The sequence below is a fragment of the Coregonus lavaretus genome (assembly GCF_964263955.1).
Source record: "Coregonus lavaretus genome assembly, chromosome: 17".
Taxonomy (NCBI): Eukaryota; Metazoa; Chordata; class Actinopteri; order Salmoniformes; family Salmonidae; genus Coregonus; species Coregonus lavaretus.
The window spans coordinates 26,607,261-26,633,997 of record NC_140004.1 but is presented as its reverse complement, the minus strand read 5'-3'; the positions used below and the strand labels follow the sequence as shown (position 1 = coordinate 26,633,997).

The following is a 26,737-nucleotide window of genomic DNA, read 5'->3' as shown; positions in this document are numbered from 1 at the left end:
TTCTCACAACAGCCTATGCAGTAACGTGGTCTTCGTTGTGATTACCCTGTGTGTTTCTTCAATCAGTTTGAAATACATTTAGTTCTTAATTTGCGATCAAACAGACTAAGACATCAGTTGTGTTGCACCATGCAATGCACACACCGGTCGCGTTCCCCTGCTCAGATGTTGCATGCATAACCAATGGTTGCGTGTTACATCTCGACTGTGTCATCGACTGACAGATTGCTATAACATATGATGAGGTTAGCTGATACGTAAAATACCTAACCAGGTGTTGTGAAATCTGGCATACGTCAGCAACGCCTGGGCAGAGGAATGCACCCATCCTCTCTGGCTGACACGCTGCTTTGACACGACACTGGAAGCTGAAATTGTGAATATCCCGCCCCTCATTGGCTCTCAGCTGAGATCAACAACGGGTCGCTCTCCGCAAGCTGGTGGTGCTGAAATCTCGCCTCGCTTTGATAACAATGTAACGGCAATGAAACACTTCACTGTGGAACCCAATAAACACCACCAAAATGGACGATGATTTGTTCCAGTTAAGACAACTCCCGTGAGTATACTCAACAATATATGTATATATATAAAAATAGACTTAATTTCTAATTTGATCGTAGCTGGGCCAATTTGCTAAACCGAACCAACAGACACAGCCTTTCTTAGCACACATTTTCATGATCGTTTGATTCGCAGCTGTTGGTTGACAGAATGATCTCTTGTATCTATCTTTCCCTTGTATCTCAAGGTCTTTTTTACTGGTAGTGACAGTGTGCATATTTGTAAAATGGTTCATTCACATCATTGCCTACTGTATATGAAGCTACTACTGTGCCAACGTCATTCGTCATGTCTTTATTTTGATCATCCATGAGTTGCACCAGTTTGTTAGCATGGATTGGTTAACATTTAATATATTACACAACATGTAGCAAATTTAAAATAATAATAAAACAATTCCCCTAATATTTCTGCTCGGCAATAGCCAACGCATTTAGCCTACCAATTACTGTAGGTATAGCTAGATGTATAGAGGCTGCCTATTACTCATTATTTAGTAGCAACAAATATGACCATGATTTAGAATATCCATACTACAATTTCATCTGTTGTGCATGATAATCTATTATGTTAATGTATGTTTATTGCCAAAAAGATTAACATGCTTTTCACTGAGTGAGTTTAGGGAAAGCCTTTAGTTTAGCTGGTCAAACAGAGATGTCCACACCTGGCTGTCACTATCAATTTCCAACTAAGTTCTTATTGAGACTCTCCTTTTTAATGTGTAATAAAATAAAGGCATAACATGCTCTTTATAATTGTTCCTATGCTAGAAACGCAGTGACTTGGCAGTAGGCCTGGTTACTACCTAACTGAAAACTGGAATTGTGCAATAAGTGACTGTGGCTGCAAACCTTGAGTTCTAATGCTCAGAACTGCCTTTCTCCCCAGTGTGAACCCCCAAATAATATTTCCTAACAGGATACATACTGTATATCTTAAAGCTATTACATGAGAGGAGAGGATGCTTGAGGCAATTAGGCCACATTGCAACTTTCTTGCAGAAAGTGTCAAGCCACCAACACAAAAGGTTTACAGAATCTGTCTATTGTGCAATGACCTTCTCCAAATCTATATATGGGATAAATGTGGGATTGTTCTGTACAGAACTGAAAGAAACTGAAGTACAGTAAACAAGGCATGTTGATTTCTAGGCTCCTCATTGGGCCACCAGCTGTATTTCTTCTGCCCTTGGCAACTCTGTGTAGTAATTACAGTGATTAAGACATCACTGGTTCTCCTTCTCACCCTTCTCTGTCTCAGAGGTGCATACATCCCTGAAAGCAATTTATGTCGAAAAGTCCCCTGGCCCTGATGCTCTAGGCCCCTGTCTACTACAATTAGCTGTGGACAGTATTGCTCCCCCTTTAACATGCATCTTTAACCTCACCCTAGAATGTAATGAAATCCCCAAGTTGTGGAAATCAGCATTTGTCCTACCTCTTTTGAAAGGAGGTGATCACACTCTACTGAATAACTTTAAGCCCATATCTAAATAGTTTGTTCTGGCAAAGGTATTGGAGTCCCTAGTCAACATTTAAGGTTTTTAATGATATTCACTGTGCCCTGGATAAGAAGCTACATTGTGTATCTGAATTCATAGACTTGACACTGTGGACCATACTGTCTTGGTGTAGAGATTGAAGTGTATGGGGATACTGGTCATGCTCGGGAGTGGTTTGTGAACTACTGGTCAATTCAAACCCATTGTGTTAAGGCAGATGGTTGTAAGTCATACACCGTAGAGTTGTGCTCGGATGTGCATCAAGGATACATTTTTGGTCCCCTTTTGTTTATTATCTATATCAACATATTGGGACATATTGAAACAGCTGATGTACATTTTTATGCGGATGACACTGTTCTCTAGTCAAGTGGCATCAGTTTGACTTTGGCTTTTGAAAGATCTCAAACAGCTTTTAACATCATTCAACAGAATCTGTACGATTTGAAGCTTGTTCTTAATTATTCTAAAACAAAATGTATGATATTTTCCAATACTAAACACTCTGAAAACCATGTAATTACTACTTTTGAAGGACATTCTGTAGAGCAAGTAAAAACTTACAGATATCTGGGAGTTTGGGTGGATGAGAAGTTGAGCTTCACCATCCATGTAGAGAACCTTGTCAAGAAACTTAAGCTACAGTGAGGGAAAAAAGTATTTGATCCCCTGCTGATTTTGTACGTTTGCCCACTGACAAAGAAATGATCAGTCTATAATTTTAATGGTAGGTTTATTTGAACAGTGAGAGACAGAATAAAAACAAAAACATCCAGAATAACGCATGTCAAAAATGTTATAAATTGATTTGCATTTTAATGAGGGAAATAAGTATTTGACCCCCTCTCAATCAGAAAGATTTCTGGCTCCCAGGTGTCTTTTATACAGGTAACGAGCTGAGATTAGGAGCACACTCTTAAAGGCAGTGCTCCTAATCTCAGCTTGTTACCTGTATAAAAGACACCTGTCCACAGAAGCAATCAATCAATCAGACTCCAAACTCTCCACCATGGCCAAGACCAAAGAGCTCGCCAAGGATGTCAGGGACAAGATTGTAGACCTACACAAGGCTTTTTTTCGGTATTATTTTGTTGTTATTCTGTCTCTCACTGTTCAAATAAACCTACAATTAAAATTATAGACTGATCATGTCTTTGTCAGTGGGCAAACGTACAAAATCAGCAGGGGATAAAATACTTTTTTCCCTCACTGTACGTATTGGGTTTTATTACCGACACAAAGCTTGTTTTTCCTTTGCCGCCAGAAAATTGTGGATTCGTTGTACTTTTCTCTCTCTGTTGGACTATGGTGATACTATTTACATTGAGGGAAAAAAAGTATTTGATCCCCTGCTGATTTTGTACATTTGCAACACTCTTAAAGGGAGTGCTCCTAATCTCAGCTTGTTACCTGTATAAAATACACCTGTCCACAGAAGCAATCAATCAATCAGATTCTAAACTCTCCACCATGGCCAAGACCAAAGAGCTCTCCAAGGATGTCAGGGACAAGATTGTAGACCTACACAAGGCTGGAATGGGCTACAAGACCATCGCCAAGCAGCTTGGTGAGAAGGTGACAACAGTTGTTGCGATTATTCGCAAATGGAAGAAACACAAAATAACTGTCAATCTCCCTCGGCCTGGGGCTCCATGCAAGATCTCACCTCGTGGAGTTGCAATGATCATGAGAACAGTGAGGAATCAGCCCAGAACTACACGGGAGGATCTTGTCAATGATCTCAAGGCAGCTGGGACCATAGTCACCAAGAAAACAATTGGTAACACACTACGCCGTGAAGGACTGAAATCCTGCTGCGCCCGCAAGGTCCCCCTGCTCAAGAAAGCACATATACAGGGCCTTCTGAAGTTTGCCAATGAACATCTGAATGATTCAGAGGAGTACTGGGTGAAAGTGTTGTGGTCAGATGAGACCAAAATCGAGCTCTTTGGCATCAACTCAACTCGCTGTGTTTGGAGGAGGAGGAATGCTGCCTATGACCCCAAGAACACCATCCACACCGTCAAACATGGAGGTGGAAACATTATGCTTTGGGGGTGTTTTTCTGGTAAGGGGACAGGACAACTTCACCACATCAAATGGACGATGGACGGGGCCATGTACCGTCAAATCTTGGGTGAGAACCTCCTTCCCTCAGCCAGGGCATTGAAAATGGGTAGTGGATGGGTATTCCAGCATGACAATGACCCAAAACACACGGCCAAGGCAACAAAGGAGTGGCTCAAGAAGAAGCACATTAAGGTCCTGGAGTGGCCTAGCCAGTCTCCAGACCTTAATCCCATAGAAAATCTGTGGAGGGAGCTGAAGGTTCGAGTTGCCAAACGTCAGCCTCGAAACCTTAATGACTTGGAGAAGATCTGCAAAGAGGAGTGGGACAAAATCCCTCCTGAGATGTGTGCAAACCTGGTGGCCAACTACAAGAAACGTCTGACCTCTGTTATTCTGTCTCTCACTGTTCAAATAAACCTACCATTAAAATTATAGACTGATCATGTCTTTGTCAGTGGGCAAACGTACAAAATCAGCAGGGGATCAAATACTTTTTTCCCTCACTGTATGTGCACGCCTCAAGCTCTACACTGAAGGCTCTTGACTCTGTGCATTATGCAGCCCTTTGTTTTGTCACCAATCAGAGACATCTGACTCAATTGTGATCTCTACAGTGCTGTCAGGTGGACATCACCAGCAACACGCAGGCTCAAACACTGGTACATTCGTATTTATAAGGCCATTTTATCTATCCTCTCTTCTAGCTCAAAATGAAAACACATAGAGTGCCTTGCAAAAGTATTCATCCCCCTTGGCGTTTTTCCTATCTTGTTGCATTACATCCTGTAATTTAAATGGATTTTTATTTGGATTTCATGTAATGGACATACACAAAATAGTCCAAATTGGTGAAGTGAAATTAAAAAATAACTTTTTTCAAAATATTCTAAAAAATAAATAACGGAAAAGGGGTGCGTGCATATGTATTCACCCCCTTTGCTATGAAGCCCCTAAATAAGATCTGGTGCAACCAATTAGCTTCAGAAGTCACATAATTAGTTAAATAAAGTCCACCTGTGTGCAATCTAAGTGTCACATGATCTGTCACATGATCTCAGTATATATACACCTGTTCTGAAAGGCCCCAGAGTCTGCAACACCACTAAGCAAGGGGCACCACCAAGCAAGCTGCACCATGAAGACCAAGGAGCTCTCCAAACAGGTCAGGGACAAAGTTGTGGAGAAGTATAGATCAGGGTTGGGTTATAAAAAAATATCAGAAACTTTCAACATCCCACAGAGCACCACTAAATCCATTATTAAAAAATGGAAAGAATATGGCACCACAACAAACCTGCCAAGAGAGGGCCGCCCACCAAAACACACGGACCAGGCAAGGAGGGCATTAATCAGAGAGGCAACAAAGAGACCAAAGATATCCCTGAAGGAGCTGCAAAGCTCCACAGCGGAGATTGGAGTATCTGTCCATAGGACCACTTTAAGCTGTACACTCCACAGAGCTGGGCTTTTTGGAAGAGTGGCCAGAAAAAAAGCCATTGCTTAAAGAAAAAATAAGCAAAGAGGTTTGGTGTTCGCCAAAAGGCATGTGGGAGACTCCCCAAACATATGGAAGAAGGTACTCTGGTCAGATGAGACTAAAATTGAGCTTTTTGGCCATCAAGGAAAACGCTATGTCTGGCGCAAACCCAACACCTCTCATCACCCTGAGAACACCATCCCCACAGTGAAGCATGGTGGTGGCAGCATCATGCTGTGGGGATGTTTTTCATCAGCAGGGACTGGGAAACTAGTCAGAATTGAAGGAATAATGGATGGCGCTAAATACAGGCAAATTCTTGAGGGAAACCTGTTTCAGTCTTCCAGAGATTTGAGACTGGGACGGAGGTTCACCTTCCAGCAGGACAATGACCCTAAGCATACTGCTAAAGCAACACTCGAGTGGTTTAAGGGGAAAAATGTAAATGTCTTGGAATGGCCTAGTCAAAGCCCAGACGCTCAAGTTTTCTGTTTTTTTGTCTTATTTCTTGTTTGTTTCACAAAACAAATATTTTGCATCTTCAAAGTGGTAGGCATATTGTGTAAATCAAATGATACAAACACCCCAAAAATCAATTTTAATTCCAGGTTGTAAGGCAACAAAATAGGAAAAATGCCAAGGGGGGTGAATACTTTCGCAAGCCACTGTACAACCTCATATCTCAATCTTGTTTTATGCTAACAGTACCGAAAATTAGAACTGAGCATGGAAAAAGGTCCTTTCATTACTCAGCCCCCTGGTCTTAGAATTCCCTCCAAGCCAAGCTAAAACTCCAGGACCTGGTGTCCCTTGAGGAGTTCAAAGGAGAAATAGATGAACAGGTTGTTGAGACATGTAGTTGTTTCTAGTTGTCACCCGATGTCACTAGTTTGCGTTGCCTTATGTAAGGAAGCATGTTGTGTTACTTCACATACACCACACACATGCCTGCACGCACACACACACATTCACTGTCTTTTGCCTCTTGCCGTCATTGTAAATATAGAATTTGTTCTTAATTGACTTGCCTGGTTAAATTAAAAAAACGGTCTGCCTCCATGTTCCTTTTACAATGTTCCACCCTCTATCAGCAATCTGTTATTTTACAATATGAGGAGTATATAAGCTCCACGTACAGATAACATACAGGTGTTTTAATCATTTGAGAATTAATATTTTTCCTAAAATCCAATCTATTTGCCGTCTACACACAATTATTAGGTGTCACACAAGTTTGTCAGTTGTGAACAGCAGTGCGTAACTTCCCTCCATTTCCCTGACACATCTCACCCTCTGATGGATTTCACCACCCATTCACAAAGCACAGACAGCACATAGGAACAGCTTATATCACCTAGGCAACAGCCTCTCATTCTCGCTTCATTCAGCTCAGTGTTGGCACAAACTGTTTCCTTACAGTAGACTGGCAACTGATCAAAGTTGATCTTCCTGGCTTTCTCTCTTGCAGTGTGGTCAAGTTCCGTCGCACGGGTGATAGCACACGCTCTGAGGATGACGGCGGGGTCAGAGAGCAGGAGGTCCAGATTGATGGGAGGCAGGTTTATATGGAGTCTGTGGCACTTCAGGATGGCGCACCAGTACCCCGGGAGTTTGCCAATCCAACTGATGGTATGACTGGGTCCCTCCTCAGCCTCCACTCTGACTTTCCCATCCAAACTCATAATAACTCCCATATGCATGGGACCACCTTCCCCCTCTCTCTTTCCACCTACCCCCTCCCTGCCTGGGGACCACTGGGCTCTTATAAGTGGCTTTATCTGTTATGAGATTGACTACAGATACTAATTTTGTACACATTTATTTTAGTAACTTGTAATCCATACTTGCAAGTCATCATCTGTATTTTATGTGATTTCCTACTTGAGTTGTTATAGAATTTATTGTTAATTGGTTACACCTCTCATTCTCCCCAGACACTTTCATGGTGGAGGATGCTGTGGAGGCCATTGGCTTTGGGAAGTTCCAGTGGAAACTCTCCATCCTCACTGGTCTGTCCTGGGTGAGCAGCCACGCTTTAGACAGGGCTGGTCTGGTCAGAGAGGAAAACATAACAGTTTCATAACATGTTGAATATGTTCTGTATTACAAACCTGTACATGTGGATTGAATGTACTGTATATGAGCAGAATTCACTGTGTCTTCATTGATTCCTTCCGCACCGGTCCTTATGGCTGTTGTTTGTTCAGATGGCTGATGCTATGGAGATGATGATCCTGAGCATCCTGGCTCCACAGCTGCACTGTGAATGGAGGCTGCCAAGCCTGTGGGTGGCGCTACTCACTTCGGTAATGCCTGACTCATACTTAGATTGAATACAAGTAATACTAAATTATTACTAGATTGGTGGGCTAACAGTAGTTGTTGAGAAGTTCGTGGTGATTGTATGGACTAGTAGTGGTAGTGATGAGTGTAATAGCAGTAGCTGTTGATGTTAATGCAGTCTTACAGTGTCTCTTGTCACTTTTCATTACTGATAAAGCCTCTACATATAGTGATATCTATTCCCTCTGTTTCTTTTACTCCAGGCGGTGTTCATTGGAATGATGATCAGCTCGTCCATATGGGGGAACATATCCGACAAGTATGGCAGAAAAACAGTAAGTTCAATGACTGGGTTTATTATGGGGGAGGTTATGACTTTCACAACAGGACAGACACAGCTATATCGATTAATAATTTCACATCAGTTATGTGTTTGACAGGCTTTCATGAGACATCAGTTTTATATCAACTTTTTGGGAAGAAATGGGAAATGGGGAGATCCATGACAGTGTGATGCGTGGTAGAGATAGTTAGGGTATTTTGCTGTCAGTGACAGAGCTCACAGCTGTGGATGTGGGTGTGTACACAGGGTCTGAAGATGAGTGTGGCGTGGACCATGTTCTATGGTGTCCTGAGCGCCTTTGCCCCCGTCTATGGCTGGATACTCTTCCTCCGTGCCCTGGTGGGCTTTGGCATCGGAGGAGCACCACAGTCGTACGTGTCCCTTCTCTCTGGGATCATAGCAATAGCTACAGTATATACTCTAGTAGGTCATAGTAAAGGATTGGGTTATGTTATCTACCCAGTTATAAGTAGGCAACTTATAACTGGGTAGATAAGATAACCCTGCTAGGCTGCTCCCCACATGGACATTTTATCCCCCCCCCAAAAAAAAAACAGACAAATACCCTGCCCACACCCCAATGGTCATTTATATTTCTCACTGTCATGTATATATTATTATTTTAATTTTCATTGTATTGCTTCATTCACACCTGCACTGCTGGAGCTCGGAGCTTAAGAATTTCACTGTATACTGCAACTACATTTGTGCATGTGACTAAATACAAAATAAAATATCTAAATCTAGAAGTGGCATAATAGTGACATGTCCTTCTCCCTTCAGGGTGACACTGTATGCAGAGTTTCTCCCCATGAGGTCCAGAGCCACCTGCATCTTGCTGATAGAGGTATGGCTTACCCTTTACTATCCTATATACTGTATATAGTTCCACCTTCTGTCTGTGGCCTGTCCAACCCAATTCCTTTCCCCTACCCTTCTGTCTATCTGTCTACAAACTCTGCTGTCCTGTGAGATCCACTTTCAACTCTGTCAAGTCCTTCATTGATTTGAGACATTAGCAGGTCGGTGTGGTGCTCATTGATCCACTTGTTTGTGAGTGATCCTCTTGATGCCAGGTTTGTGGCCCCTCAGGAGCAGGATAGGTCTCCACTCTTAGCTGGATCAATGAAGCTGCTTCAATGTGCCAGGGAACTCATCATGCCAACCTTCTCCTGTACCTATTGCTGTGCCCCTGCAGATATTCTGGGCGCTGGGCACTGTGTTTGAGGTGCTGCTGGCCATCGTGGTGATGCCCACTCTGGGCTGGCGCTGGCTGCTCGGCCTCTCTACCATTCCGCTCTTCATCTTTGCTATCCTCTCTTTTGTGAGTATGACAGTAACAGCTACTACCAATTCACTTAAATTCAGTTTTTCTACAATATTAAACGACTGACCCTTTGGTTTTGGAAACAGTGGCTGCCAGAGAGTGCCCGCTACGACGTGTTGACAGGGAACCAGGAGAAAGCGCTGAACACCCTGAAGCGCATCGCCAAGGAGAACGGAGTCCCCATGCCCCTGGGGAAACTCGTCGCTGCAAGACAGGTACAGCCTGCCCTGCCAAGAACACACACATGGTATTTTGGGGTATTTTATTAGGATCCCCATTAGCTGTTGCAAAAGCATCAGCTACTTTTTCTGGGGTCCACACAAAACATGAAACATGACATAATACAGAACATTAATAGACAACAGCTCAAGGACAGAACTACATAATTTATATATATATATTTTTTACAAAAGGCACGTAGCCTACATATCAATACATACACACAAACTATCTAGGTCAAATAGGGGAGAGGCGTTGCTTTATCTGTTTTTTGAAACCAGGTTTGCTGTTCACTTGAGCAATATGAGATGGAACGGAGTTCCATGCAATAATGGGTCTATATAATACTGTACGCTTTCTTGAATTTGTTCTGGATTTGGGGACTGTGAAAAGACCCCTGGTGGTATGTCTGCTGGGGTAAGTGTGTGTGTCAGAGCTGTGTGTAAGTTGACTATGCAAACAATTTGGGATTTTCAACACATTCATGTTTCTTTTTATTATTATATATATTTTTTTGTCATTTAGCTGACGCTCTTATCCAGAGCGACTTACATGAGCAATTAGGGTTAAGTGCCTTACTCAAGGGCACATCAACAGATTTTTCCCCTAGTCGGCTCGGGGATTAGAACCAGCGACCTTTCGGTTACTGGCACAACACTCTTAACCACTAAGCTACCTGCCGCCCTTATAAAAAGAGGAAGTGATGCAGTCAGTCTCTCCTCAACTCTTAACCAAGAGAGATTGGCATGCATAGTATTTATATCAGCCCTCTGATTACAATGAAGAGCAAGACGTGCCGCTCTGTTCTGGGCCAGCTGCAGCTTAATTAGGTATTTCCTTGCAGCACTCGAACCACACGGCTGGACAATAATCAAGATAAGACAAAACTAGAGCCTGCAGGACTTGCTTTTTGGAGTGTGGTGTCAAAAAGCAGAGCATCTCTTTATTATGGACAGACCTCTCCCCATCTTTACAACCATTGAATCTATTTGTTTTGACCATGACAGTTTACAATCTAAGGTAACGCCAAGTAATTTAGTCTTCTCAACTTACATTTACATTTACATTTACGTCATTTAGCAGACGCTCTTATCCAGAGTGACTTACAAATAGGGGCATTCACCTTATAGTCAGTGGGATAACCACTTTACAATGTTTTATTTTTTTTATTTTTGGGGGGGGGGGGGGGGGTTGGAGTAAAGGGGGGGGGGGGGGGGTAGAAGGATTACTTTATCCTATCCCAGGTATTCCTTAAGGAGGTGGGGTTTCAAATGTCTCCGGAAGGTGGTGAGTGACTCCGCTGTCCTGGCGTCGTGAGGGAGCTTGTTCCACCATTGGGGTGCCAGAGCAGCGAACAGTTTTGACTGGGCTGAGCGGGAACTATGCTTCCGCAGAGGTAGGGGAGCCAGCAGGCCAGAGGTGGATGAACGCAGTGCCCTCGTTTGGGTGTAGGGACTGATCAGAGCCTGAAGGTACGGAGGTGCCGTTCCCCTCACAGCTCCGTAGGCAAGCACCATGGTCTTGTAGCAGATGCGAGCTTCAACTGGAAGCCAGTGGAGTGAGCGGAGGAGCGGGGTGACGTGAGAGAACTTGGGAAGGTTGAACACCAGACGGGCTGCGGCATTCTGGATGAGTTGTAGGGGTTTAATGGCACAGGCAGGGAGCCCAGCCAACAGCGAGTTGCAGTAATCCAGACGGGAGATGACAAGTGCCTGGATTAGGACCTGTGCCGCTTCCTGTGTAAGGCAGGGTCGTACTCTCCGAATGTTGTAGAGCATGAACCTACAGGATCGGGTCACCGCCTTGATGTTAGCGGAGAACGACAGGGTGTTGTCCAGGGTCACGCCAAGGCTCTTCGCACTCTGGGAGGAGGACACAACGGAGTTGTCAACCGTGATGGCGAGATCATGGAACGGGCAGTCCTTCCCCGGGAGGAAGAGCAGCTCTGTCTTGCCGAGGTTCAGCTTGAGGTGGTGAACCGTCATCCACACTGATATGTCTGCCAGACATGCAGAGATGCGATTCGCCACCTGGTTATCAGAAGGGGGAAAGGAGAAGATTAGTTGTGTGTCATCTGCGTAGCAATGATAGGAGAGGCCATGTGAGGATATGACAGAGCCAAGTGACATGGTGTATAGCGAGAATAGGAGAGGGCCTAGAACTGAGCCCTGGGGGACACCAGTGGTGAGAGCACGTGGTGCGGAGACAGCTTCTCGCCACGCCACTTGGTAGGAGCGACCGGTCAGGTAGGACACAATCCAAGAGTGAGCCGCGCCGGAGATGCCCAGCTCGCAGAGGGTGGAGAGGAGGATCTGATGGTTCACAGTATCAAAGGCAGCAGACAGGTCTAGAAGGACAAGAGCAGAGGAGAGAGAGTTAGCTTTAGCAGTGCGGAGAGCCTCTGTGACACAGAGAAGAGCAGTCTCAGTTGAATGACCAGTCTTGAAACCTGACTGGTTTGGATCAAGAAGGTCATTCTGAGAGAGATAGCAAGAGAGTTGGCTAAAGACGGCACGCTCAATAGTTTTGGAGAGAAAATAAAGAAGGGATACTGGTCTGTAGTTGTTGACATCGGAGGGATCGAGTGTTGGTTTTTTGAGAAGGGGTGCAACTCTCGCTCTCTTGAAGACGGAAGGGACATAGCCAGCGGTCAAGGATGAGTTGATCAGCAAGGTGAGGTTAGGGAGAAGGTCACCGGAGATGGTCTGGAGAAGAGAGGAGGGGATAGGGTCAAGCGGGCAGGTTGTTGGGCGGCCTGCCGTCACAAGTCGCAAGATTTTATCTGGAGAGAGAGGGGAGAAAGAAGTCAAAGCATAGGGTAGGGCAGTGTGAGCAGGACCAGCAGTGTCATTTGACTTAACAAACGAGGATCGGATGTCGTCAACCTTCTTTTCAAAATGGTTGACGAAGTCATCCACAGAGAGGGAGGAGGGGGGGGGGATTCAGCAGGGAGGAGAATGTGGCAAAGAGCTTCCTAGGGTTAGAGGCGGATGCTTGGAATTTAGAGTGGTAGAAAGTGGCCTTAGCAGCAGAAACAGATGAAGAAAATGTAGAGAGGAGGGAGTGAAAAGATGCCAGGTCTGCAGGGAGTCTAGTTTTCTTCCATTTCCGCTCAGCTGCCCGGAGCTCTGTTCTGTGAGCTCGCAATGAGTCATCAAGACACGGAGCTGGAGGGGAGGACCGAGCCGGCCGGGAGGATAGGGGACATAGAGAGTCAAAGGATGCAGAAAGGGAGGAGAGGAGGGTTGAGGAGGCAGAATCAGGATATTGGAGGGAGAAGGATTGAGCAGAGGGAAGAGATGATAGGATGGAAGAGGAAAGAGTAGCGGGAGAGAGAGAGCGAAGGTTGCGACGGCGCATTACCATCTGTGTAGGGGCAGAGTGAGTAGTGTTGGAGGAGAGGGAGAGAGAAAAGGATACAAAGTAATGGTCGGAGACTTGGAGGGGAGTTGTAGTGAGATTAGTAGAAGAACAGCATCTAGTAAAGATGAGGTCAAGCGTATTGCCTGCCTTGTGAGTAGGGGTAGACGGTGAGAGGGTGAGGTCAAAAGAGGAGAGGAGTGGAAAGAAGGAGGCAGAGAGAAATGAGTCAAATGTAGACATAGGGAGGTTGAAATCCCCCAGAACTGTGAGGGGTGAGCCATCCTCAGGAAAGGAACTTATCAAGGCGTCAAGCTCATTGATGAACTCTCCAAGGGAACCTGGAGGGCGATAGATGACAAGGATATTAAGCTTAAATGGGCTAGTGACTGTGACAGCATGGAATTCAAATGAGGAGATAGACAGATGGGTCAGGGGAAAAATTGAGAATGTCCACTTGGGAGAGATGAGGATTCCTGTGCCACCACCCCGCTGACCAGATGCTCTCGGGGTATGCGAGAACACATGGTCAGACGAGGAGAGAGCAGCAGGAGTAGCAGTGTTTTCAGTGGTAATCCATGTTTCCGTCAGCGCCAAGAAGTCGAGGGACTGGAGGGTAGCATAGGCTGGGATGAAGTCTGCCTTGTTGGCAGCAGAACGGCAGTTCCAGAGGCTGCCTGAGACCTGGAACTCCACGTGGGTCGTGCGTGCAGGGACCACCAGGTTAGAGAGGCAGCAGCCACGCGGTGTGAGGCGTTTGTGTAGCCTGTGCGGAGAGGAGAGAACAGGGATAGGCAGAGGCATAGTTGACAGGCTGCAGCAGATGGCTACAATAATGCAGAGGAGATCGGAATAAAATGAACTAAACATCTAGGAAAGGAGAGAGCGGGGCCTCCCTCACCACAACTCCCAAATATAACTCTCCCAACTTCCACCTCAGAAACTATAATTGTTGTAAACTACAGCGGTTCAATGTTTTCTAGGAATAGACTAACCTAGTTTATTCAGCTAGCTAACTAGGTGCAGTATTATTCCGTGAAAAACGTCCGGGCACCTCGTCATAAGACGCCACAGCCAGCTAGCATGCCGGTTTCCAACAGCAGGGTTTAGCGCCAATACTCAGCCACAACAACCACCAGTGTATCAACACGCAAGCAGATCGTTTGTGTCCGTGTCTAACGTTGTGGGTTAGTCCCGACAGCTTGAGCGAGTCCGTCGTCAACTTATTCAGCCAGTTAGTTAGCTAGAATAGTTAGCAAACTAGCTAGCCATTGCTTTCAGACAAAGAAGAACCCCTCCTTTCACGGCACGAACACACAGAGAGAGCCAAACTAACGTTAACTAGTCACCCATGTCCCGAATTCCTTGAGCGACTCGGGCTATCAATATGTAAAAAACAAAACACAAGTGTAGGTTATGACTTACCCCTAGCAGCTACTGTTAGCTAGCCAAGTGCAAAACTAGCCACTGAATTGACTCAGCCAGTTCGCGTCTGTTCGCTCGGTCGTTCCAGCTATTGTTTACAAGTAGCTATCCAGGTTGCAACAAGCTTGCTAATTTTCAAGCACAGTAGCCACTTGCTACCTAACGTTAACGGTTCAGACAATGAGGTTAGAAAACAGCTGAATGGTAGGCAATTATTGTATGTAATTATTGTAGGCAGCCAGCTGGCGTAATTACAGGCACTCTCAGGCGTGAAACAACTATACCGTTGCTAATAGCTACTCGCCAGCTAGTCCAGGTGGTGAGTTAGCTAGCTAGCTAGCTTCGTGCTACACCCGGCACCGCCGAATACAATACTAACCTACAATAATTACATACAATAACTACCTACAACAACCCACGATACCTACCTACAATACCTAACTACAATCTAAATACATAGTTTAAGCCTTACTCGACAAAGCCCAAGCTATTTATAAAGCCAAACTTACCCGACCACAAGTGAAGGGTTAAAACACACCTCCAAACCTCGTTCAACAGTCACAAGATTCATTACCAGATTCAGCTGAGGTCTAGAAGTTAAGTAATGATTTGTACCAAATACAATGTTCTTAGTTTTAGAGATGTTCAGGACCAGTTTATTACTGGTCACCCATTCCAAAACAGACTGCAACTCTTTGTTAAGTTACTTCATAAGCTGTGGTTGCTGATGCGTACAGTTGAAGTCGGAAGATTACATACACCTTAGCCAAATACATTTAAACTCAGTTTTTCACAATTCCTGACATTTAATCCTAGTAAAAATTCCCTGTCTTAGGTCAGTTAGGATCACCACTTTATTTTAAGAATGTGAAATGTCAGAATAATAGTAGAGATAATTATTTATTTCAGCTTTTATTTATTTCATCACATTCCCAGTGGGTCAGAAGTTTACATACACTCAATTAGTATTTGGTAGCATTGCCTTTGAATTATTTAACTTGGGTCAAACGTTTCGGGTAGCCTTCCACAAGCTTCCCACAATAAGTTGGGTGAATCTTGGCCCATTCCTCCTGACAGAGCTGGTGTAACTGAGTCAGGTTTGTAGGCCTCTTTGCTCGCACACACTTTTTCAGTTCTGCCCACACATTTTCTATAGGATTGAAGTCAAGGCTTTGTGATGGCCACTCCAATACCTTGACTTTGTTGTCCTTAAGCCATTTTGCCACAACTTTGGAAGTATGCTAGGGGTCATTGTCCATTTGGAAGACCCATTTGCGACCAAGCTTTAACTTCCTGACTGATGTCTTGAGATGTTGCTTCAATATATCCACATAATTTTCCTTCCTCATGATGCCATCTATTTTGTGAAGTGCACCAGTCCCTCCTGCAGCAAAGCACCCCCACAGCATGATGCTGCCACTGCTTCACGGTTGGGATGGTGTTCTTCGGCTTGCAAGCCTTCCCCTTTTTCCTCCAAACATAACGATGGTCATTATTGTCACGTTCGTGGAGCAGCTGACCGGAGTGGAGCAGATGACCGGAGCTGGACTTGGCACCGGTGGAGCGGACTGCTCTAGCACTGGAGTGGAGTAGCTGACCGGAGCTGGACTTGGCACCGGTGGAGCGGACTGCTCTGACCCTGGACTGGACCGTACCGGGCTGGGGACATGCACCACTAGTCTGGTGCGAGGAGCAGCCACGGGCCGTACTGGGCTGGGGACACGCACCACTGGTTTGGTGCGAGGAGCAGGAACAACCCGTCCTGGCTGATGCTCATTTTAGCCCGGCAAGAGTGGGGCGCGGGCACCAAGCGCAGCGGGCTGTGAATGCGCACAGGAGATACAGTGCGTATCACAGCATAACAGGGTACCTGTATGGTCCCACGCTCCTTAACATGAGTGCGGGGAGTTGGCTCTACTCTGAAACCTGGCTCCGCCAGCCTCTGCTCTAAGGACTGCGTTCTCCTTTTCTCTAGGGTTAATTCCTCTCTCAGCTCCTCCTGTTTCTTAGCCAGCTCCTCTCTCCGTGCATCCACTGACTCCTTCTCCCTGTGGGCCTCCTGCAGCGCCTCCTTCTGAATGGAGAGCTCCTGCTCCCTCTTCTCTATCAGCCCCCTCCTGCTGCTTCGCCCACCACCCTGTGTGCCCCCCCCCAAAAAAAAATGTGGGGGCTGCCTCTCGGGCTTCCTTAGCGGTCGACACCGTCGCCGTCGCCGTTGATTCTCTCTTGCAGCCTCCGTCTGCTCCCAAGGAAGGCGATCCATACCTGCCTGGATCTCCTCCCACGTCCATGATCCTTTTCCGTCTAATATCTCCTCCCAAGTCCATGATGTCTGCTCCTCCTGTTCACGCTGCTTGGTCCGTTGGTGGTGGGATCTTCTGTCACGTTTGTTGAGTAAAGGATTGGACCAAGGTGCAGCGTCGTATGCGTACATAGTCGTGATTTTATTTTTTGTATGTTTTATAATTTTTTGTTTGTATTTTTTTGGGGGGGGGATGGATCAGCTTAATATTGCAGATAGATTGTATCTTCTATCAATGTAATTGTCTGCATCACTTCCAATCCCCCATGTTTTATATATATATATACTCCCCTTTATTACTTTTCAACCCCGCCATCCTTTCCCTACTTGGAGTAAATTAGTGAACAACAATGCCCAGGCCTCTACTTCCGGTCTATACCTATTATCTACACCTTATGGACAGAGTTAATTTTACAATAATTATATTATATATACAGTGGGGAAAAAAGGATTTAGTCAGCCACCAATTGTGCAAGTTCTCCCACTTAAAAAGATGAGAGAGGCCTGTAATTTTCATCATAGGTACACATCAACTATGACAGACAAATTGAGAAAAAAAAATCCAGAAAATCACATTGTAGGATTTTTAATGAATTTATTTGCAAATTATGGTGGAAAATAAGTATTTGGTCACCTACAAACAAGCAAGATTTCTGGCTCTCACAGACCTGTAACTTCTTCTTTAAGAGGCTCCTCTGTCCTCCACTCGTTACCTGTATTAATGGCACCTGTTTGAACTTGTTATCAGTTTAAAAGACACCTGTCCACAACCTCAAACAGTCACACTCCAAACTCCACTATGGCCAAGACCAAAGAGCTGTCAAAGGACACCAGAAACAAAATTGTAGACCTGCAGCAGGCTGGGAAGACTGAATCTGCAATAGGTAAGCAGCTTGGTTTGAAGAAATCAACTGTGGGAGCAATTATTAGGAAATGGAAGACATACAAGACCACTGATAATCTCCCTCGATCTGGGGCTCCACGCAAGATCTCACCCCGTGGGGTCAAAATGATCACAAGAACGGTGAGCAGAAATCCCAGAACCACACGGGGGGACCTAGTGAATGACCTGCAGAGAGCTGGGACCAAAGTAACAAAGCCTACCATCAGTAACACACTACGCCGCCAGGGACTAAAATCCTGCAGTGCCAGACGTGTCCCCCTGCTTAAGCCAGTACATGTCCAGGCCCGTCTGAAGTTTGCTAGAGTGCATTTGGATGATCCAGAAGAGGATTGGGAGAATGTCATATGGTCAGATGAAACCAAAATATAACTTTTTGGTAAAAACTCAACTCGTCGTGTTTGGAGGACAAAGAATGCTGAGTTGCATCCAAAGAACACCATACCTACTGTGAAGCATGGGGGTGGAAACATCATACTTTGGGGCTGTTTTTCTGCAAAGGGACCAGGACGACTGATCCGTGTAAAGGAAAGAATGAATGGGGCCATGTATCGTGAGATTTTGAGTGAAAACCTCCTTCCATCAGCAAGGGCATTGAAGATGAAATGTGGCTGGGTCTTTCAGCATGACAATGATCCCAAACACACCGCCCGAGCAACGAAGGAGTGGCTTCGTAAGAAGCATTTCAAGGTCCTGGAGTGGCCTAGCCAGTCTCCAGATCTCAACCCCATAGAAAATCTTTGGAGGGAGTTGAAAGTCTGTGTTGCCCAGCGACAGCCCCAAAACATCACTGCTCTAGAGGAGATCTGCATGGAGGAATGGGCCAAAATACCAGCAACAGTGTGTGAAAACTTTGTGAAGACTTACAGAAAACGTTTGACCTGTGTCATTGCCAACGAAGGGTATATAACAAAGTATTGAGAAACTTTTGTTATTGACCAAATACTTATTTTCCACCATAATTTGCAAATAAATTCATTAAAAATCCTACAATGTGATTTTCTGGATTTTTTTTCCTCATTTTGTCTTTCATAGTTGACGTGTACCTATGATGAAAATTACAGGCCTCTCTCATCTTTTTAAGTGGGAGAACTTGCACAATTGGTAGCTGACTAAATACTTTTTTTCCCCACTGTATATATTTTTTTGCTCCTGAACTTCTTCTACTCTCAACCTCTCCGATCATTTTCATGATGTCCATCCGGTTTGCTTCTATATGCCATATCTTTCTAACTGTCCTCTTTCCCAAAAGCTCCCAACATACAACCTATATACTTATTATGGACACAGTATGCTTACATTATTAGCTATCTTTGTTATTATTTGTTGTTATTTGTTATTAGTCCCATCCTTCAACTCTATTCAATACCTCCCATCTATCTCTTAACACCATCCATATAGGATTTCTATTTGCCATATATATTTCAACCGTACTGTGATGTTTTACAAAAGTTCTGAACCTTTCTATTCTCATTGCTTCTACAGATTGTGAATTAAAAATAAACATTTTTGCTAAAAGTATTATTATATTATTGATTGATTGACTATGACTTTTCAGATCACCCAGTAATGCTATCTGCAAGGTTAGCTCCAGGTAAATATTGCAATCCTTTAGCCATTCCTGGACCTGTGTCCAAAAACAAGCTACAAATGGACAGAACCAAAACAAAACTGAATAAAGGGAAAAAGGCCTTTCTTGAACATTGAGTGAGACAATCTTACTAATTTGCTTGAGAACCAGTTCGGATTTAAGTATAACTTTTGTATGACTGAAGCTTTTAGTGATAGGTCTAATGCTTTAATATTTAATAATTTTTGTCCTCTGAATTCATATTCATTATATAAATATGCCCTTTTAATTTTGTCTGGCTTGCCGTTCCAAATAAAATTGAATATTTTTTTCTCATATAATTTAAAAAACTGTTCGCTAGGCGTAGGCAAGACCATAAGCAAATAGGTAAACTGGGATAATACTAAAGAGTTAATCAGGGTGATTTTTCCACAAATTGACAGGTATTTTCCTTTCCATGGTAGTAAGATCTTATCTATTTTTGCTAACTTTCTATTAAAATTTATTGAAGTGAGATCATTTATTTCCTTTGGGATATGTATTCCGAGTATATCCACATCACCATCAGACCATTTTATTGGTAAATTACATGGTAATGTAAAATTTTTATTTTTTAGTGATCCAATACATAATATAGTACATTTGTCATAATTTGGTTGTAATCCAGAGAGGTTAGAAAATGTATCTAGATCCTCTATGAGGCTGTGGAGGGATTCTAGTTGTGGATTTAAAAGAAAACATGAATCATCAGCGTACAATGACACCTTTGTTTTTAAGCCCTGTATTTCTAATCCTCTGATATTATTATTGGATCTGATTTTAATAGCTAACATCTCGATGGCCACAATAAATAGATATGCCGATAGTGGACAACCTTGTTTCACTCCTCTTGACAGTTTAAAACTTTCTGAGAAATAGCCATTATTTACTATTTTACACCTAGGGTTACTATACATGATTTTGACCCATTTTATAAGAGATTCTCCAAAATTGAAATGCTCCAGGCATTTATATATAAACCCCAGTCGAACTTTATCAAATGCCTTTTCGAAGTCTGCTATGAATAGCAGGCCTGGTTTCCCATATTTTCCATAGTGTTCTATTGTTTCCAATACTTGCCTTATATTATGTGGTCCTCTGTAGCTCAGCTGGTAGAGCACGGCGCTTGAAACGCCAAGGTAGTGGGTTCTATCCCCGGGACCAACCATACACAAAAAAAATTATGCACGCATGACTGTAAGTCGCTTTGGATAAAAGCGTCTGCTAAATGGCATATTATTATTATTATTATTATTATCTCCAATGTATCTTCCATGTAAAAAACCTGTCTGATTAGAATGAATAATATCCAACAATACCTTTTTAATTCTATGCGCTATACATTTTGCTAGGATTTTTGCATCACAACACTGAAGTGTAAGGGGCCTCCAATTTTACTGTGGATATAGATACTTTTGTACCTGTTTCCTCCAGCATCTTCACAAGGTCCTTTGCTGTTGTTCTGGGATTGATTTGCACTTTTCGCACCAAAGTACGTTCATCTCTAGGAGACAGAACGCGTCTCCTTCCTGAATGGTATGACAGCTACGTGGTCCCATGGTGTTTATACTTGCGTACTATTGTTTGTACAGATGAACGTGGTACCTTCAGGCGTTTGGAAATTGCTCCCAAGGATGAACCAGACTTGTGGAGGTCTTAACATTTTTTCTGAGGTCTTGGCTGATTTCTTTTGATTTTCCCATGATGTCAAACAAAGAGGCACTGAGTTTGAAGGTAGGCCTTGAAATACATCCACAGGTACACCTCCAATTGACTCAAATGATGTCAATTAGCCTATCAGAAGCTTCTAAAGCCATGACATCATTTTCTGGAATTTTCCAAGCTGTTTAAAGGCACAGTCAACTTAGTGTATGTAAACTTCTGACCCACTGGAATTGTGATACAGTGAATTATAAGTGAAATAATCTGTCTGTAAACAATTGTTGGAAAAATTACTTGTGTCAATCACAAAGTAGATGTCCTAACCGACTTGCCAAACTATAGTTTGTTAAGATGAAATTTGTGGAGTGGTTGAAAAATGAGTTTTAATGACTCCAACCTAAGTGTATGTAAACTTCAGATTTCAACTGTATATGGTTGATTCATCAGCAAACATGGACACACATGCTTTGTTTAATGCCAGTGGCAGGTGATTGGTAAAATAGAAAAGAGTAGAGGGCCTAGAGAGCTGCCCTGCGGTACACCAAACTTTAGAGAAACTTCCATTACAGAAAACCCTTAGAGTTCTATTAGATAGATAACTCTGAATCCACGATATGGCAGAGGTTGAAAAGCCATAACACATACCTTTTTTCAACAACAGGTTATGGTCAATAATATCAAAGGCTGCACTGAAATCTAACAGTACAGCTCCCACAATCTTATCTTTTATCAATTTCTTTCAACCAATCATCAGTCATTTGTGTCAGTGCAGTACATATTGAGTGCCCTTCTCTATAAGCATACTGAAAGTCTGTTTTTAATTTGTTTACAGAGAAATAGCATTGTATTTGGTCAAACACCATTTTTTCCAACAGTTTGCTAAGAGCTGGCAGCAAGCTTATAGGTTTGCTGTTAGAACCAGTAAAGGCCGCTTTACCACTCTTGGGTAGCGGAATTACTTTGGCTTCCCTCCAGGCCTGAGGACAAAGACTTTCCTCTAGGCTCAGATTAAAGATATGACAGATAGGAGTGGCTATAGAGTCAGCTACCCTCCTTAGCTTTCCATCTAAGTTTCTATTATTGATCGATAACCATAATTTGTCCACCTCTCCCACACTAACTTTACAAAATTCAAACTTTCAATGCTTTTCTTTCATTATTTGTTTTTTTATGCATGAATACGATGGCTCACTGTACGTTGTTGGCATTTCCTGCCTAATTTGCCCACTTTGCCAACGAAGTAATCGTTAAAATAATTGGCAACATCAAATGGTTTTGTGATGAATAAGCCATCTGATTCAATGAAAGATGGAGTTGAATTTGTCTTTCTGACCATAATTTCATTTAAAGTATTCAGAAGTTTTTTTCCCATCATTCTTTATATAATTGATCTTGGCTTCATAATACAGTTTCTTCTTCTTTTTGTTGAGTTTAGTCACATAATTTCTCAATTTGCAGTAAGTCAGCCAGTCAATGTGCAGCCAGACTTATTAGCCACTCCTTTTGCCCCATCTCTTTCAACCATACAGTTTTTCAATTCCTCATCAATCCATGGAGCCTTAACAGTTCTAACAGTCAGTTTCTTAACAGGTGCATGTTTATCAATAATTGGAAGAAGCAATTTCATAAATTCATCAAGTGCAGCATCTGGATGGTCCTTATTAATCACATCAGACCAACAAATATTTGTAACATCATCCACATAAGAGTCACAGCAAAATCTTTTGTATGATCTCTTATACACTATTTTAGGGCAAGCTTTTGGAACTTTGGCTTTTCTGGATATAGCCAGAGTTTTAAAGATCCTTCACCTGTGATAGAGAGACACCACTGTCCTCAACGGTACTCCCGCCGGCTTTGGTCTTTGTCAAATCAAATCATGGTAGCTAGCAACGTAGGTTCGGCTGTTACTCCTCGCAGTTCCAGACAGGGCAGGTCACATGTAATGCAAATAGGGCATACTAAAATGGTTTTAGTTTGTTTTGTTTCAGTAGTTTATCTGTCATGTTGCTTTTCTTGACTGTTTTTCAATCAGGAGGACCGTGGGAAGATCCATGATCTTTTCTCACCGCATTTTCGCTGGACCACAATTCTGCTGTGGTTTATTTGGTAAATAACTTCAACCCTTTTAACAAAGAAAAACTTTTTATTTCTAAATACAGGTAATTAAAAGTTAGTACATCACATCTGATGACTAATTTCCACTTTCCTACATCTCTAAAACATAACCAGTACTGCTCTGTTACATACTTTGATTAAATGTCTTCATAAGAGTTGCATCTTTAATTAACCCAGTTTTCCTTATGGGAATCCTTAGATTGACTGAGCACTGTGTTTTATCTGTCTCAGGTTCTCTAATGCATTTGCCTACTATGGCCTGGTCCTGCTCACCACTGAGCTCTTCCAGGAGGGGGGCGCCTGTGGGGGTGAGTCACTGCTCCTCTCCTCTGACATCATTAGCAACATTCACACAAACACTCTCAAGGACAGCATTAATCTGCTGAGGCCAAACAATCTTATTCATCAGTTAATTCTTAGCGTAATGGGAGAACAAAACAGGCAAAGGTAATTTCCGACATACAATTAACATGTCATCTTGACAATTAAAAACAGGATATTTGAGTCATACTTCAACCAAGAATAGCTCCTGTTGACCTCAGGTTACATTAGCATATACACTGAGTGTATAAAACATTAGGAACACCTTCCTAATATTGAGTTGCACCCCCTTTTGATCTCAGAACAGCCTCAATTCCTCAAGGCACGGACTCTACAAGGTGCCGAAAGTGTGCCACAGGGATGCTGGCCCTTATTGACTCCAATGCTTCCCACAGTTCTCAAGTTGTCTGGATGTCCTTTGGGTGGTGGACCATTCTTGATACACATGGGAAACTGTTGAGTGTGAAAAACCCAGCAGCGTTGCAGTTCTTGACACACTCAAACCGGTGTGCCTGGCACCTACTACCATACCCCGTTCAAAGGTACTTAAATATTTGGTCTTGTCCATTCACCCTCTGAATGGCACAATCCATGTCTCAATTGTCTCAAGGCTTAACATTCCTTCTTTAACCTGTCTCCTCCCCTTCATCTACACTGATTGAAGTGGATTTAACAAGTGACATCAATAAGGGATCATAGCTTTCACCTGGATTCACCTGGTCAGTCTATGTCATGGACAGAGCAGTTGTTTCTAATGTTTTTTACGCTCACTGTAAGTCTCAAGGCCATTTCAGGATCTTGTGATTCTGGAGGTCTGTAGTGAGTACCGGTGCATCATGTGTTTCTTGTGTTATGTCTCCCTCTAGAGTCAAAAGCTAGTAAGAGGGAGCCCAGATGTAGCCTGGAGTGTAAATACCTGACCTCAGACGACTACAAGGATCTGCTGTGGACCACCCTGTCTGAATTCCCAGGTATACTTCTTCAACCTCAACTCAGTCAGAATATTGCTAAACACAATGATTGCTGTATGGGGAGCAGTGTACTGTGAAGTAAAGTAGGTTGTAAATTGTTCTGATCCATAAGAAAGACTAGTTGAATATCTGAATAAATTGGTTGATGTATTAATGTTGGGCAGGCCTGCTGGTGACTCTGTGGGCCATCGATCGGCTGGGAAGGAGGAAGACCATGGCACTGTGTTTCTTTGTCTTCTCTCTCTGCCTTGTTCCACTCTACGCTTGTGTAGGGAGGTAAGACCATCCATTACAGAGTTATTACCACTAGTATTAGTAATGTACTACTCTCAAGTGTAACATGACAAACATCACACTGTGGTGGGTCCACAACTGACAACACAGTAACAGTGTTGTTGTTAACGGTGTTGTTGTGGTTATTATTAACAGTGTTGTTGTTAACGGTGTTGTTGTTGTTATTACCAGTGTGCTTGTTAACAGTGTTGTTGTTGTTGTTATTAACAAAGTTGTTAACGGTGCTGTTGTTATTGTTATTAACAGTGTTGTTGTTAACGGTGTTGTTGTTATTACCAGTGTTGTTGTTAACAGTGTTGTTGTTGTTGTTGTTGTTGTTATTAACAGTGTTGTTGTCTCTGCTCCAGGACCTGGCTGACAGTATTAATATTCATCGCCAGGGCCTTCATCGCAGGAGGTTTCCAGGCTGCTTATGTCTACACCCCTGAGGTGAGGTGATCGGCCATGGAACCACATGTACTCCATGGCTACATTATCAACTCTATAGAACGTCAGCTCTTACTCTAAAAACAAAGCTGACTTGGCCTTGATTACAGGTATGGATGTGGCCAAACACTACTTTGATATCTAACCAGATCAAACACTAGCTCTGCCTCTTCCTCTGTTATTGTATAACTATGTCTTGAGGTAATGTATGGCTTAAAGATTATACTACATTTCAGACATCAGCTTTCTGTTCAGTTGTATTTCTTTGATAGGTTTGTGACTAAACGAAGGACTAGTTCTTTGCTTCGTACTCTTCTTCCCCATTGGTTTCTAATAAGTGTCAATATGGTACAAACTAAATCATACTGTAAATGCAAATAAGGCGTGAAATGGACATTCCCCTTTGTGTAAACCACTTGACGTGTCTGTCCTGAATGTTTATGAATTATGTATTCCTATGGTGTTCTCCTGACTCCTTAGGTATATCCAACAGCAACCAGAGCATTAGGTCTGGGCACTAGTAGTGGAATGGCCAGAGTGGGAGCCCTCATCACACCCTTTGTTGCACAGGTAAAATGTTTTATTTTATTTTTTATGTTACCACAACCAATATAAAGTATATTTGCTTTGTACTTAATGTGTACTGAAAGAAAGTCACACCTTCACAGAGAGACACAGCCTACTGCAAAGGGGCTGGTGATACTGTTTTCATTTCTCCTCCCTGTCCTGCAGGTGATGTTGGAGTCTTCTGTGTACCTGACTCTGTCAGTGTACAGCATCTGCTGCCTGCTGGCTGCCATCGCCTCCTGTGCTCTGCCCATTGAGACCACTGGCCGGGGCCTCCAGGAGTCCAGCCACCGTGAGTGGGGCCAGGAGATGATGGGCCGGGCCCATGCCAACAGCTCTGGGGGCATCCCACACTCCGACTCTGGGTCCCAGGAGGACTGAACACAGGCAAGGAGGTGGTGGAGGAGGGAGGCTGGAGTGGAAGAGAGGGGCAATGAAGGAGAAGGAAGCTAGGCAAGCAACCCTTGTTCATTCTCAACTCAAATGTGTTGTATATAGGAACCACAGTGGCTTGAGAGAGCCTGCCAGCAAAATGTTATTCAAAAACATTTCTCTCTGATTTTAATCTTCGACCACTACCATGATTTTTGCTAATGTACGATAACCACACTGAATGAGACAGAGCTCAATGGAGTATTCAGAGTGTACACTGGATGGTGGCAGGGAGAAAAACCTTTCAGGGTGGGATTGTCATTCTTCCAGCTCAGTATTTGAATTTTACAGTCATATTGTGAGGGAGAAGAACAGCGAGAGTGATGGTAAAAGAGAGTGATAGAGGACATTGATATGTTGCATTGTTTCCTCTAAGAGATCATAAAAGCAATGGTCCTACTCAGGTCCTACTACTCAGTTTTGAATGAGAGACAAATTGAGGACTTTTGATTAATGAAAGGGCAGCTGCTTTGAACATCCCCAAAAGTCCATTATCTTGTGCAAAGCTATAATGAAAATAATGACATGTAACAAATTGCTATCTAATGTTACCGTAATTACC

The 26,737-nt window shown here is 43.3% G+C and overlaps 1 protein-coding gene across 1 annotated transcript; it reads left to right on the top strand.

The window, feature by feature from the left end:
• Window positions 1-524: 524 nt before the first annotated feature.
• LOC311144760 (synaptic vesicle 2-related protein-like) lies at window positions 525-26,151 on the top strand (the record flags this gene model as incomplete). The annotated part of the gene is made up of 16 exons (XM_084180861.1): window positions 525-559; window positions 7,084-7,244; window positions 7,550-7,635; window positions 7,823-7,921; window positions 8,162-8,233; window positions 8,488-8,612; window positions 9,025-9,088; window positions 9,440-9,565; window positions 9,655-9,783; window positions 23,082-23,155; window positions 23,396-23,472; window positions 24,352-24,456; window positions 24,621-24,732; window positions 25,098-25,179; window positions 25,657-25,746; window positions 25,909-26,151. 16 exons carry the CDS (start codon window positions 525-527, stop codon window positions 26,122-26,124), a joined length of 1,653 nt encoding a protein of 550 aa, XP_084036987.1. The 3' UTR covers window positions 26,125-26,151.
• Between the last annotated feature and the right edge of the window lie 586 nt (window positions 26,152-26,737).